Here is a 16,781-nt window from a genome sequence, read left to right on the forward strand (position 1 = left end):
AAATACTTCAGCTAAAATAAACATGACATAAACAAATATGTTGGTGTATTGAAAATGGAGCAAGGGCAACAGAAAGGGATATTGAGAAAGAAACTGGCATTAGAGAAAGCAGCAAATTCATGCATGATGGGGATATAGAGTGATGTCTGTCTATCTGCCTGTCTGTCTATATCCATTCACTAAACTATGTTCTATATCCATATACGGGTCAATGACATGACGGGTAATTTTGTCCAAAGGCCTTAATAGTAATAAAAAACAAAGATATGACATCCAAAGTATGTAAGGTAACTAGATTTTATTGAATACAAAAGGTTTTAAAGGTGCCCTAGATTCAATAATTGAATTTACCTTGGCATAGTTGAATAACAAGAGTTCAGTACATGGAAAAGACATACAGTGAGTCTCAAACTCCATTGTTTCCTCCTTCTTATATAAATCTCATTTGTTTAAAAGACCTCCGAAGAACAGGCAAATCTCAACATAACACCGACTGTTACGTAACAGTCGGGGTGTACGCCCCCAATATTTGCATATGCCAGCCCATGTTCCCAACATTATGAAAGGCATTAGACAAGGGCAGAACATCTGGATCTGTGCACAGCTGAATCAACAGAATAGGTAAGCAAGCAAGGACAATAGCAAACAATGGCAGATGGAGCAATAATAACTGACATGATTCATGATAACATGATATTTTTAGTGATATTTGTAAATTGTCTTTCTAAATGTTTCGTTAGCATGTTGCTAATGTACTGTTAAATGTGGTTAAAGTTACCATCGTTTATTACTGTATTCACGGAGACAAGAGAGCCGTCGCTATTTTCATTTTTAAACACTTGCAGTCTGTATAATTCATAAACACAACTTCATTCTTTATAAATCTCTCCAACAGTGTAGCATTAGCTGTTAGCCACGGAGCACAGCTTCAAACTCATTCAGAATCAATGTAAACATCAAAATAAATACCATACTTACGCGATTAGTCATGCTGCATGACGAACACTTTGTAAAGATCCATTTTGAGGGTTATATTAGCTGTTTGAACTTTTTTTATGTTGTTTGAGGCAAGTGCGAGCTCTTGGGGCGTGGAGCATGAGATTTAAAGGGCCACACACCATGAATCGGCTCATTTCTAATTATGCCCCAAAATAGGCCGCTAAAAAAATGAATTAAAAAAAATCTATGGGGTATTTTGAGCTGAAACTTCACAGACACATTCAGGGGACACCTTAGACTTATATTACATCTTTTTAAAAAAAGTTCTAGGGCACCTTTAATTATATTTTGCTACATATAAATGTATTTTAAAGATTTTAAAGTGTCAAAAGGTCATTCGGGTTAACCGTCCAAAGGCCAATACAGCCATTTCATTTGTGATTAAAATATCTTAAAATGTAATAAATGTATATATTTTTTATTCTGGCATGATTTTAATATCATATATCAACATAGTGCAAAATGGTATTAAAATTATGTGTAGAAGTCATTGATTTGTTATGAGAAAGAAAGTCCAGAAAAATGTTTGAAAATATCGTCATTCGGTATAACCAAAAGTGTCATTCAGTAAAACCAAAACTTTGGTTAAACCGAATGACATTTTTGGTGACAAATTTTTGTCCATCTTGTAAAAAATTACTAAAGGAGTGTTAATTGATTATAAAAACAACATAATCTCATTGTTAACACTTTAACAATTAATTATATCTCCATTATGTTTTTTTTTACACTTTTAAAAACCTTAGTCGTCAATGACCAATATATATATATATATATATATATATATATATATATATATATATACTTGAGTGAAGAATATGGCTCCTTGTTAGTGTGTCTGTATGGTTCTCACCCAGCAGCGTGTGTTCCGAGGGTGATGACAGGGGCGTGCACTGGGGTGAAGGTCAGCTCCTGCATCTCATCCTCTTCCTCACGTCTGTCTCCCTCTCTCTCTTGCACACTCAGCTCCAGGTGAGCTATGCTGCCGGCAACTGGACGCTCCTTATTCAATTTAAATAAACACATGGAAAAAAACAAACAAACAAAAAAAAAGACAAATTCAGATGTCATTTTGGACTGAAATTCAGGAGCAGATCCAGCAAAACAAAAACCCAGAGGCTTTGATGAAGTTTTGGCTCATAAATCTTGTCTCTCTCTTTGTGAACTCAGAAAAACACTGAGAATATTTCATCAGTAAATCTAAAACAAATAAAATCTAAAATGTGCAAAAAAGCAAGTGAGAATGTCAAGACAACAAAGAGGTCAGCAGTTCAGAGACAACTCTGTCAAAACCATTTATTATTGGAATCTTTCACCAAAAATTACACACCACAGCCAACAGAAACCTAACAACCAAACGCTCTACAAGAACTTCAAGTTCTTTATGAAATGCCTGAAGGTAAAACTCTTCCATAAGGAGTTGATCAAAAACCAATTACGGCATTTTCTATTCTCCTTACCTAGCATCAGGCAACACACCCACAGGCCACAGACAGTCTGTTCACTGACCATCTGATCTGTAATACTGAAAAACTGGTATTTTCTGGTATAAGTATTTTCTCAATCAGGCAAGCTTTAATCTGATTGGTGAGCTTTACACAGTATCTTGGAATCAAGGTACACTTTTTTTGTCCTATAAAGTTCAGCTTTGCCATCACAAGAATAAATTACATTTCTAAATATTAAAAAAAAAAAAAAAAAAAAAAAAAAACAGCGTCTGTTTAAACTAAGTGCATATAGTGTCCCTTGTTGGCAAACGTTGACAAAAATTCAACATCTTCAGTGGTGCAGCAGTAGCAAGTAAGGCCAACAGACCTGGCTTTTAACGCGATCGAAGCGGGTTTGCCGAACTCGCATTTATTTTCAATAAAAATGAAAATAATGTTCTAAAAGTGGAAATAAACTGCGAACGAGTGTTTAATAATACAGTATTAAAAGTGTTTATTGGGTAAGATTAGGGGAAGTTGTAGGGAGGGTTTTTATTCTCCCAATAAGGCAGCATCCATTTAATAATTTTAATAAATATAATAATTTACACTCTATGATATTATTGCATCCTGTTAATGTACAAAAATACTGAGGTGCACATAGTATCTGCCAATATACAAAAGTATAGATGGCATCTAATTACTATTTACTCTTATTGCAAAGAACTGATACTTTTACCTGGTGTAAATAGAATCTATCACTATTTTCACCTAGTGTAAATAGCATATCGCTAAGAAAAAGATGCTATTGTCACTTAGTGTAAACAGAATATATTGCTATTTTCACTTGGTGTAAATAGCATCTATCACTATTTCCACTTAGTGTAAATAGCATCTATCGATATTTGCACTTAGTGCAAATAGCCGCTGCCTAAAAAACCTGTTACTATAAATTGCATTAATATCTCACAAAAAGTTTGTACTTTATTTTTGGTCAAATAAATGCATAAGGAGAGCATAAGAGACTTCTTTCAAAAACATTAAAAAATCTTACAGACCCAAATGATTAAACAGCAGTGTACTGTATATTATATTACTCTATTACCTTGCTCTTTCCTGGCAAACTTTAGTTTTTTGTATTGCACTTCTAATGGCACTGCCCACTTTTGATGAATTGCTTGTGTGGTAGCAATCCCCATTTGCATTTGTCTCTGCAAAATGAATAAATGTAGGCCTAGATGTAGATGTGGCATGCTGGTATGCATCCGCAATCACATCCAAACATGTACACTATACACACACACACACACACACATACATATACTAAACAGTCTACTTAAAAAACTCAGTCGCAGCAATTTAGCCAAATTGCAAATGAATATTAACATTCTGCATTTGTTGCATCTGTATAAAAGTGGTATACAGCACAGGATGTTCACAATTTTCCTTCCAAAACCAGCAAAGGATCGGAAGATAGAAACATGAGATTAATTAAAAGAAAAATAATGCACAGGGAATAATTCAACACCATCACAAAATCACCCACAATCCAACCCAGAAATTATATGACTAGCATGCAGGAATTTGAGCATAGCAGAAATTTCCTCCGTAATCTCTGTCAGTATAGCCCATGTGTGGCACAAACAGCCTCGAACAACTGTGGAGGAGGTAACAAAGCATCATATAGTTAAATGTACCGCATGACTACAGGCAACAGCATAAACATACATGCTCCCACACATGATTAACATAATATCTGTGGATATCCTCGTGCAAAATGTGTGATATGCTCCCACTCTATACAGGCTGTATCTAACCACACTGTATTTCCATTAAAATAACACAATCACATTACCATTACAAACCGTTCCCAGCTCAGATTTCTCAGCACGGTTAGCTAACGGTCCTGTGGAACACCTATAATGATGTGCTCTAATATCTAATACAGTATATTTTTACACAACGAGGTACATTACACTAGTTAACACATACTGTATAATTCATATAATATTATCTGTATATATTTTCTTTGTAGCTAGCCTGGGAATGTTTACTTTTTTATGTAATAATCCTTCTACATAGTGCGCTCACTCTATTATGTACCTAAAAAAGCAGTATCACTTGTCGCCAGCTTCTACATTATCAGGGAAATGTACAGTCTAATCCTTATTTCATAACACCTTAGGTACAACAATAAACATTCGGCCTGATAGTGAAAAAGTCTTACAGTATGTAAAAAGCTGTTAAAATAATAGTAAAGAAAAATATGTATCACAAAAATATTAGGCAGCACAAATGTTATCAACATTTATAAACAATCAATCACCAAATAAGCATATTAGAATGATTTCTGAATGATCATGTGACACTAAAGACTTGATTGATTATATGAATGCATTTCAGAGCTCAAGTGATCACTAATGGATATACAACTCAAATTCCAGAAAAATTGGGACATTTTTTAAAATGCAATCAAGAATCAAGAATCTGTAATAATCTGTAAGAATCTTAACATTTATTTAACTGACAAAAGTACAAATAAAAAATGTTAATGTTTTCACTGGCCAAATTAATTGCATGTAAAAAAATAAAAACAAATTTTGATAGAGATGGCTGCAACACACACCAAAAAAGTCGGGACAGGGCAAAATAAAAGTGAAAAGATTACAGAATATCCAAATTCACAACTAGCAGGTGAAATGGTAATAGGTGAGAGTATCGTGTTTGGGTATAAAAGGGGCATCCACCAAAGGCTCAGTGTTTGCAAGCAAAGATGGGTTATGGCTCACCACTTTGTGCCAAATTTCATAAGAGAAATGTCAAACAATTCAAAAATCACATTTCTCAATGTAAAACTGCAAAGTATTTCCATCTTTCACCATCTACCATACATCGAACTGTGAAAAGATTCAGGGAATCGAGAAATCTCAGTCTGTGTAGGGCAAGGCAGGAGACCTCCATTGAATGTGCATGACCTTCAAGCCCTCAAATGGCATTGCATAAGAAACCATCATGCTACTGTGTTAAATATAGCCACATGTGCTCATAGTACTTTGGAAAACCATTGTCACTTAACACAGTCTGCCGCTGCATCAAGAAATGCAACATGAATCTCTGTTACGCAAGGAGAAAGCTATACATCTATTCAATACAGAAGTTCTCTGGCCCCGAGATCATCTCAGATGGTCTAAAAGACAGTGGAAATATGTGCTGTGGTCAGATGAGTCCATGTTTCGGCATGTCTTTTCAGACCCAAAGATGAAAGGGACCATCCAGACTTTCATCAGCGACAGGTACAAAAGTACAAAAACATCTGTCATGGTATGGGGGTGCATCAGTGCAAACAGCATTGTTGAATTATAGGGGTGGAACGGTTCACTGTAAAAAATCGAACTGTTTGGTTCTCCACCCACAGTTTGGCACACGCTTGCACCGTGGTTTATCCCAAATCTGACGACGCATCTATAATATGGTATGTTGAAAACAACGTGCAAAACAGTCGATGGAAATGCATTCTGGTTTCCCACTACGTTACAACAGCAATGATCAAAAGAACATGGACAAAACAGTTACTCTTTGTAAACAAATGTTCAATGAGGTGCCAAAAGCTCTATGACCAGTCATTTACAGTTCAAATTTATTTAATTATTCAAAGAAGTTTATATAAAGTGTTATTTTATATTAGATTACTTTATTCAATTTCTGTACCTGAAAGCTGTTAGATACCTGAAAAACCTGTAAAGCATTGTTTTTTATATGTTTGTTTGTATTTATTTGTGCTGTGTCTTGTAGTTAGATTATTTGTTTTTATTTTCTTTATCTTAAAGGTGCCCTAGATTCAAAAATTGAATTTACCTTGGCATAGTTGAATAACAGGAGTTCAGTACATGGAAAAGACATACAGTGAGTCTCAAACACCATTGTTTCCTCCTTCTTATATAAATGTCATTTGTTTAAATGACCTCCGAAGAACAGGCGAATCTCAACATAACACAGACTGTTACGCAACAGTCGGGGTGTACGCCCCCAATATTTGCATAATGCCAGCCCATGTTCAAGGGATTACACAAGCCAGTATTAACATCTGGAGCTGCACACAGCAGAATCATCAGACTAGGTAAGCAAGAATAACAGCGAAAAATGGCAGATGGAGCAATAATAACTGACATAATCCATGATAGCATGATATTTTTACTGATATTTGTAAATTGTCTTTCTAAATGTTTCGTTAGCATGTTTCTAATGTACTGTTAAATGAGGTTAAAGTTACCATCGTTTCTTACTGTATTCACGGAGACAAGAGCCATCGCTATTTTCATTTTTTAAACACTTGCAGTCTGTATAATGCATAAACACAACTTCATTCTTTATAAATCTCTCCAACAGTGTAGCATTAGCCGTTAGCCACGGAGGACAGCCTCAGAATAAAACGTTAACATCCAAATAAATACTTTACTCACATAATTCGAAGCATGCATACAGCATGCATGACGAACATCTTGTAAAGATCCATTTGAGGGTTATATTAGCTGTGTGAACTTTGTAAATGCGCTGTAATATAGTCGACAGCTCGTGTGGCAGGGAGCACGCGATTTAAGGGGGCGGCGCCGAGTGTAAATCAGTGCATAGTTAATGATGCCCCAAAATAGGCAGTTAAAAAAATTAATTAAAAAAAATCTATGGGGTATTTTGAGCTGAAACTTCACAGACACATTCAGGAGACACCTTAGACTTATATTACATCTTGTGAAAAATCATTCTTGGGCACCTTTAATTTGACAATTGTCCTATTTTTAACTGAACATACCGAACTGTACCGAAACCGTGACACTAAAACCGTGAGACAACCTGAACCGTGAGAAATCGGAACCGTTCCACCCCTAGTGACTTGCATATGTGTGAAGGTAAAATTGAAGTGGAGGTGTATATTGGGATTGTACAGAGGCATATACTGCCATCAAGATGACATCTTTCCTGGGAAGCAAGACAATGCCAGGCCAGAACTGCGGTCACTGAACGTGCGAAATTTCAATGGTCAAGATATGACATCACGGTCTACAGCGTCTTTTTTATAAACATGAATTCAACATATAACATATAGTAATACATTCAAAATGTAAAAATATACAACCTACTGGACTTAACTGCAAAAATATCTCTCTTTTTATTCAGCCAAGAGGTCATGCAATGATGAATCAATCTTCTACTGGTTGCACATCTTCACGTGACGCAAATTCACGCACCTTCATTCTGCACGTGCTTCGTAGACACTCTACACCATAGAAGGGATGTGCTTGATTGGCTTGCCTAGAGTCCAGATCTTTCTCTTACTGAAAATGTATGGCACATCATGATAAGGAGAATCAGACAATGACGACCACAGACAGTTGAGCAGATGTTCCACTTGCAAAAATTCCATTTGCAGAACTGCAACAATTAGTATCCTCAATTCCCAAATGATTAAAAAGTGTAATTAAAAAGAAAGGTGATGTGACACAGTGGTAAACATGCCTCTGTCCCAACTTTTTTGGAGTGTGTTACAGCCATCAAAATCAAAATTTGGATATATACCAGACCAGATTTCAAGGTTCTGGTGTATCTCTCCTGTTTTTTTTGGTTAAGAAATATGACTTACAGTAGATTATTACGCAAGAATGAAACATGATCAAGAAGCAGCTAATTTTGTCAAACTGATGCCAAAGTTAATGATGCTCTTAGATGGGACACTTTTATATTGCAGTTTGATTCAGCAAAGTTTTTAACCTGCAAAATGGTAGCGAACACTTGCAGCTCAAGCATGTTAAAAAAAAACATTTTAGTATGAAATTCCTGCTGGTATCAACAGGTTTAGTGTGGTTTTTGTGGTGTATGGTGTTTACTGAGGTAATGATTGTGTGTTTTTCTTTAATGCGCCTATGCCACAAATGTTTTGAGTGTAGGTGTTTTATTCTTTTGCATGAATGTATCTCTGTGCTTTGTTTTAAAAGAGCATATATACATTTCTGTATTCGTTTGAGTGTGTGTGTGCATATGTGGGTGGAAAACTTACGACATGTGACAGCTGGTGGGCCGATGCCATCAGGGAGGGAGAGAGCAGAGAGGGGAGCTGTTGTTGCCATGGAGACCCCACCGTGTGGCTCATGGTCGGGTAGCGTGAAGTCGCAACCAGCTGAGAGAGAGACAGCTGAAGAACAGAACCAGAGAAAAGAGGAAAAAAAGAATGAAAAAAATTAATACACATTTATCGCACGAAACAACAAGCAAAAGCATCTGACGGTGTGGCAATCCCCCGCAGCTGGCATCTACATAATGCCAACATCCAGCCAACACAAAAGCGGGATGAAATTAGAAACCTGTTTAGGTATAAATGTGACAGATCCAGCTTTGGATGCCGCTACGCACATATTTTCATACAAGCTCTAATTTCTCTTTCTTCACTGTGAATGTTACACCGTTCCTGTTTGCCTTATGCTCCTAATTTGAGTCTCCATTGTAGTCAAAATAACAAAAGAAACATTATAAACTTGTGTAAATGTTTTCTGACACAGTCATTAATTTTTGCATCTTTAAAGGGTTAGTTCACCCAAAAATGAAAATTCTGTCATTTATTACTCACCCTCGTGCCGTTTTACACCCGTAAGACCTTCGTTGATCTTCGGAACGCAAATTTAGATATTTTTGTTGAAATCCGATGGCTCAGTGAGGCCTCCATAGCCAGCACTGACATTTCCTCTCTCAAGATCCATTAATGTACTAAAAACATATTTAAATCAGTTCATTTGAGTACAGTGGTTCAATATTAATATTATAAAGTGAAGAGAATATTTTTGGTGCGCCAAAAAAAAACTAAATAACGACTTATTTAGTGATGGCCGATTTCAAAACACTGCTTCAGGAAGATTCGGAGCATAATGAATCAGTGTGTCGAATCAGCGGTTCAAAGCGCCAAAGTCACGTGATTTCAGCAGTTTGGTGGTTTGACAAGTGATCTGAATCATTATTCGACACGCTGATTCATAACGCTCGAAGCTTCCTGAAGCAGTGTTTTCACTAAATAATTCGTTTTTTTTTTTTTTTTTTGGCGCACCAAAAATATTCTCGACGCTTTATAATATTAATATTGAACCACTGTACTCACATGAACCGATTTAAATATGTTTTTAGTACATTAATGGATCTTGAGAGAGGAAATGTCATTGCTCCCTATGCAGGCCTCACGGAGCCATCGGATTTCAACTAAAATATCTTAATTTGTGTTCTGAAGATTAACGAAGGTCTTACGGGTCTGGAACGGCATGAGGGTAAGTAATAAATGACAAAATTTTCATTTTTGGGCGAACTAACCCTTTAAGATTGTGACTTTATTAGGAACTAAATATCTGATTTTCATATGCATTTTTTCAGTTTAAGTTTTTGTCTTTGTACAAAAATATCCTTTAAATTTTGACGTCATATTTTTTCTTTTTTCAGTTTTACTACAACAGAATTAATTTTTGTAGAAGAATGACACAGCTCTGACACAAAATCATATGCAAACTGTCCTTGTAGTGAAAAAACAAAAAGCATTGTTAATAGCTTGCAATGTTGTCATTTTATGTTTTAATTAATACAAATAATAATCATCACACTGTGCATTCTTGCATCCATTACCATTCACAAAATCAAAAAGAAAACTTTAAGGTTAACAAACATTTTCATCAGTAATTTTGTGGATGCGTTTAACACTGATTATATGATTTACCAAGGATACAATCTCATCAGGGGGTGAAAAAGGTGACAAAAATATAACCCTATAGGAGGTCTAAAGTCATGTCCCCCAGCAAGAATTTTTTTTTAAATATCAGCTTTAAAATGTGGTTTTAAAACTCTTTAAACATGTTTTTTAAACATTCACACTGTTGTTTTATTACTTAATAAATTACATTAAGTATAATTATATTTAATATTTACTAATAATACAACATTCTCATTTTATTACATAAAAATAACCAATAAAGAAATATATTACCATAATTATAATACTACTAAAAAAAAGTGTTTAATAATAATAATGAATGTACTTTTTTTTCACACCGACGATAAAATTACAAAACTAAAAATGATCATGTCTTAATTTCTTTGCTTTTAAACATTAAATCATAGAGCTTTTATTTTGCTGGATAAGACCTTTTTGCTGACAACAGATTTATAAATTATTATAAAATTATAAATTTGGAAAATAGATGCCACATGTCGCATTTTCAAACGCACATTATAAGTTTGCATCCCTATTTTACAGCTAGCGATAAAATATCGTATCGGAATTATAAAATTTCTCTGATACTTTTCTAAATGAAGACATTAAGGCTGTGGTGATGTAACTGTGCTGCTTTTAATCAGATTTAGTGAGATATTACTGATTAAAAGTCTTCCTCCAGTGCTAATGCTCAGAGATCTGTAGACTTTAGTTTGCATCAGTTGCTGATGTAAAGCACTTCTCTGCCCTTAAGAACGACTGATGGATTCATAGGCTATGTGATGTGATCTGTATAGCACAGGACTGGGTGACTGTGACGGGGTCAGTGGTGTTAAACTCATGACTCAACTGCCTACAATACAGCCTAAAACACATACAGCCGGGACAGCCTAAAAGCATTTCTCCACTGACCCCAATACAGCATAAATTCATGACTCACTGACCCCAATAACGCCTAAACGCATGACTACAGTGAGCCCCGATCAGCTGAAACTCACTGTGCCTTGCACTGAGTGATCAGCTGACCACATAACATGAATTCAGACCACGACGACTAGGGTCTATGAACCCTTGAAACTTTGAAATGCAGCACTTTTCATGTTACAGTCTCTTTACGTCACTTACCTTGCATTGTACATCCGTTTTGAATAAAAGCATCTGCTCTATATAAAGAAATGTACAGTAAATGTTCATGATCTAAACTGATGAACTGATCCCAATGGCAAATAAAAATGTCAAATTAAAATGTGTAAAATTAAAACATAAGATTTTACTCTTAAACTTGCAGTTGCCCCATGAAATTTGGGCAATTGAGGGCTAAGTAAATTTTTACATTTTATAATATTACATTTTTAAACATATTATATTTTACCCATATGCATTCGATATAAAAAAGGTAAACCCCTGGTTTATATTGCATTGTGGTCAGTATTGTGCTGCCCTGATGAAGATCAACAGTATTTGTGATCCTCAACTGACAGCAGACACAAAAACAAATGACTCTCACTACAATGACTCAATGAATTATTACCCCCATCACTAAGAGAAGTAAGAAAAAAAGGGGGAGAGGAAAGACAGACAGATCCACGTGATAGAAGAACTACTGACAGACACAATGCCAACAGAAAAGGCACAAGGCCAGAATAAAAATCATGCACGTCAATATTCACAAAGCCAGCTCTTGTTTGACATACACTCACTTTCATGCATACTAAAAAACATAAAATCAATAATGGAGGCATAGTGGTGTCTGAAAGAGAGAAAGAGATAGAGAGAGGCAAAGGCTCTTTTTAAAAAGCATCAACTATATATAGAGGGTGAGTGCATGCATCTAAAGCGAGTATTTTAACTCACTAACTCTGAAATAAAGTATATGGGATGTGCAGAGAATCGCTTGATGCCATTATTCATTATATGACTTGTGCATTAGAGCACAATAAGTCAGAAATGCAACAAGGTACTGTACACCTGAACATCACATCCAAATGTACTTGTTGAAGGTTTTATTTTGACACCATGAGCATTAATAGAGCAGAACAGTTATTGCCTACTTTTACCAGCCTTGGTTCCAGTATTTTTCCCATTCATTTTCTCCATGGGGATTTCAAACTATATTCTATATATAGAGAGAGATCTAAGTTATCAACCAAACATGCCAGTCCCAAGATAAATCACAACGTTAGGGCTCGTTCACACAATGCGTTTTTGCTTTAAAAAACGCAAGACTCGGGCAGTGGAATGGGGAAAAGCACAAGGTCTGCAGACACATTTTTTAAAAGTTGAACTGATTTTAACTTGAGCGCCGTGTTTTTAGAATGTTGTTTCATGCGCAAGACGCTGCAAAAGATGCAAGACGTGAGAGCATCAGTCATAGACGTCCGTCTAGTGTGTGTTTACATAAATAAAAACAACGGAAAAGAAGCGCACTGGAATGAAAAAAAACAAAAAAAAAACGTGTTCTGTGTGAACAATCCTTTAAAGACTTTGTTTTGAAGCAAAAACAAGATAATAAATGAAGCAATTCCAAGAGTAATATAATATAATATAATATAATATAATATAATATAATATAATATAATGTGTCAGTCAGTAGCGAAGACTTTCACTTTGAAAAGACTGAACTGTTGTGAATACGGAACAAGACGCAAATGACAAATGCTTTGACTAGCTCTGTCAGTCACGGGAAAACCCCTTAACTGTTAAAAGGACAAGATAATACATTGGACATTTAAACAGACTTTTTTATTATGAACATAGGACTGACCTGAAGGAAAATGCTAAATCTGAATGAAGGTAATAAACTTGTTCACTCAACCTCTTTCTCACAATACTCTTCTACATAATACAGTAAGCTTCAATTAACAATATCAATTGAGAACTAGATAAAAATGTTTGTAGACAAACTTTAAGTTGGCTTGAAAAAGCTTAGCCAGAAAGTTTGAAGAAGTTTTAAAAGTTGGTAGTATTTTGAAGCTTTTCAGTTTTAGAATTGTAGTTTTAAAAGCTAGATAGATAGCTAGATAGGTACACAGATAGATGGATAGATAGATAGATTTTAATTTACTATGTGGTTGCTAGGGTACTCAGGGTGGTTGCTATGGTGTTGCTATGCAGTTGCCAAGGTACCCGGAGTCGTTGCTATGGTGTTGCTATGCGGTTGTTAAGGTACCCGGGGTGGTTGTTAGGGTGTTGCTATGCAGTTGCTAGGGTACTCGGGGTGGTTGCTAAGGTGTTGCTACGTGGTTGCTAGGGTGTTCTGGACGGTTGCTAGGCGGTTGCTATGGTAATCTGGGTGGTTGCTATGGTGTTCTGGGTGGTTGCTATGCGGTTGCTATGGTGCTCTGTGTGGTTGCTGTGCTGTTGCCATGGTGTTCAAGGTGGTTGCTTGGGTGATCTGGGTGGTTGCTATGATAGATAGATAGATAGATAGATAGATAGATAGATAGATAGATAGATAGATAGATAGATAGATAGATAGATAGATAGATAGATAGATAGATAGATAGATAGATAGATAGATAGATAGATAGATAGATAGATTTAGTTTGATAGATAGATAGATAGATAGATAGATAGATAGACAGACAGATAGATTTAGTTTGATAGATAGATAGATAGATAGATAGATAGATTTAGTTTGATAGATAGATAGATAGATAGATAGATAGACAGACAGATAGATTTAGTTTGATAGATAGATAGATAGTTTGATAGATAGATAGATAGATAGATTTACTTTGATAGATAGATAGATAGATAGATAGACAGATAGATTTAGTTTGATAGATAGATAGATAGTTTGATAGATAGATAGATAGATAGATTTAGTTTGATTGATAGATAGATAGATAGATTTAGTTTGATAGAGAGATAGAGAGATTTAGTTTGATAGAGAGATAGATAGATTTAGTTTGATAGATAGATAGATAGATAGATAGATAGATAGATAGATAGATAGATAGATAGATAGATAGATAGATAGATAGATAGATAGATAGATAGACATTCCATCAATGAAAGTCAATGGGATTTTTTCCAAGTTTGATCAGCATTTTTAGGAAAACCGTAAGTCGGATCAGTCTGAAAACATATAGCAACCTGAGTCAGAACAGTTTGAAGGTCTGGGCTGAGTTTGGTGGTTGTAGCTTTAAAGCTCTAGGAGGAGATACAGTCTAAAATTTGGCTCAGAAGAAGAAGAATAATAAGTTTATACAGCAGATCAGTAAGTTGGCTTTTTCAAGCCAACTTAACAAACAGATTACTTTGCTAAGAGTGGTTGCTAAGGGTGTTGTGTAGTGATACGTGAATAAAACACAGCTATTGACCAATCAGAATCAAGGACAGGAACTAACCGTTTAATAATAATACTGACTGAATCATAAGAATGTTTATAATCAAAATAGCATTGTTCACCAACTTGGATTTACATTTTCACTGAGCTTGTTTGCATTCTGCTATTCCCTTCTCCATGAAGGATATATGGGATGTTGCTTGAATTTGGGAGTGCATGTATAATGCCTTATAATGCCTAGTGAGTAAGGAACCAGACTAGGTCATGGAGCAGATGTGTATTCATTTAAAATCAAACAGGTCACATTAAATGTGTGTGAAACAAAAGCCACTTTTTGGTTGATATCAGACAACAAAGCATTCTACAAGATCTGATTCATTATCTTTGCTTTTTGGATGCGGAATGACTAAACCAGTCTGTGCTTTCCACTCTGAATCCATGTGTGAGAGAGAAAATTTGAGAATGAGACAGAGCAGCCCATCAATCAGAGAGATGTGCCACAGCTCTGACAGCCTTTTCAGACCATGCGAGGGACTCAGGCTTTATAGAGCAAACACTGGCAGCAGGGTCGCTGAAAAAAGCACTTGAATCAACCTTTCCAAATTGGTGTCCCTCTAAATTAGTGCCGTACCAAAATCGATGCGGACCAGATCCATCCTTCTGTGCTGTGGAGCCTAGGAAGTGTCACTGGATATTTTAAAGGGTCTTTAAGGTCTGACAGCATCTGCTTTGTTTTCTTTTGTTTTGCTGAAGTGTTAAATCAGGCTTTACTGAAGGCAGAGAAAGCCAAAGTAATTTGGATCCAACATATTTCTGTTTGCGAGCCAACAAAATTGTTTTTACGGACAGAGACACTTTCAATACACCATCTGAAAATGAAGGGAGTTTATACAGGTATTAAAGTGCAAATATAAAACCTGACTGCATTTACACAGTATTTCATCTATCAGTAAACAAATTTTTCAGTCTTTTTCACTCTGTTGTAACTCGGCCCATCAGTGGAGATCTTTAAAAAAAATTGAGACATTTGAATCGAGGGAATCTTGAGCAGTAAATATACTGTATTTGTTCTGATTTTGATTGCACTTTGCATATGCAGCAACTCTTAAATTTTAAAACATTTGTTAGTTCGTGTATGTAGTCTTGTCATTTTACTATTTTTAAATGTTTACTTGTGAAGCACTTTGGCCAAACTAATGCAAGTTTGCAGTCTGTACTGGCAGCAATACAAAAATAGACTGTTCTGCAAAATTATGGCAAGAAACATCTTTATATTGGATTGACCTTGCGGGGTGCATCCAAAAAAATAAATAAATAAAAGATTCTTATAAGCTGGATCTTTTTAGTGAATCAAAAACATACTGCACAACCAGTGCATCAACAAAAACAAAATCAGATCAGATCAAATCAAAATCGAATTAAATCGAATCACATTGATTCAACTCAAAGTGAAAATGAACTGAATCAAATCAAAACTGAATCAGTTTGAATCAAATCAAATTCAAAATCATATCTTATCAAGTCAAATCCAAATTACATCGAATTGAATCGAATCAAATTAGAATGGAATCAAATCAAAAAGAATCTAATCAAAGAAAAATACAGTAGAATCAAATAAATTCAAATCGAACCAAAATCGAATAGAATCAGATCAAATCAAATTCAAATTAAAATCGTATCAAACTGAATCGACTTGCATCGTACTGAATCAAATCAAATCTAGCCCTATCCTTGGTACATTTGTACTGTACACCTTGTAGATCAGCAGTTCAACAGGGGTCGTGAACCTCTTGAGTGTCTGTGGGAAGTGAAAAAAAGTGAACACAGTGTGCTATCTGAAGAATAGTGTTACACTCTCCATTCCTGGCCTTCAATACCTGTCTTCAATTTCCAAACCCTCCCTAAGCCTTCAAGCTTTCATGGTGCAATGCTGCCGTAACTCCCAGAAACCAGTGCCCATGTGCTTGGGTCAGCAGAACACGGCAATAAGGCCACTCTTATTCTATCCAGTTTCAAAATCACAGTTGGGGCTCAGCAGAGTTTGTTCTAAAACTGCTGCCATTCTGGTGACACAGAAGCAAACAGCACCCTGAGAGAAAACAGGAGAATTTTAACGTGTGATGATTTCGAGTGACTTACCGCTGGGCCGCGTGAAGACTGCAGCGACGAAGCCGTCGGCTCCAAGATGCGTTCATCTGAAAGGCAAGTAAATAAAATAAAAATTAGAGCACTTCAAACACTCACTTTCTCCTCAATTGTTTATATTTGCATAAACTGAAATATCTCCTTCACAGCAGAAGAAGAGAAGCCGTTTCACTCAGACATACGT

The 16,781-nt window shown here is 35.7% G+C and overlaps 1 protein-coding gene across 1 annotated transcript in view; it reads right to left on the reverse strand.

Moving 5' to 3' along the window:
* Window positions 1-16,781, reverse strand: part of LOC125279389 (nephrocystin-4-like) — a 192,306-nt gene that overhangs the window by 50,455 nt on the left and 125,070 nt on the right. Inside the window, 3 exon segments of the mRNA XM_048209024.1 lie at window positions 1,853-2,001; window positions 8,476-8,610; window positions 16,592-16,647. Of these exon segments, the coding sequence (XP_048064981.1) occupies window positions 1,853-2,001; window positions 8,476-8,610; window positions 16,592-16,647 (340 nt within the window).

The sequence above is a fragment of the Megalobrama amblycephala genome, linkage group LG12 (genome assembly GCF_018812025.1).
Source record: "Megalobrama amblycephala isolate DHTTF-2021 linkage group LG12, ASM1881202v1, whole genome shotgun sequence".
NCBI lineage: Eukaryota > Metazoa > Chordata > Actinopteri > Cypriniformes > Xenocyprididae > Megalobrama > Megalobrama amblycephala.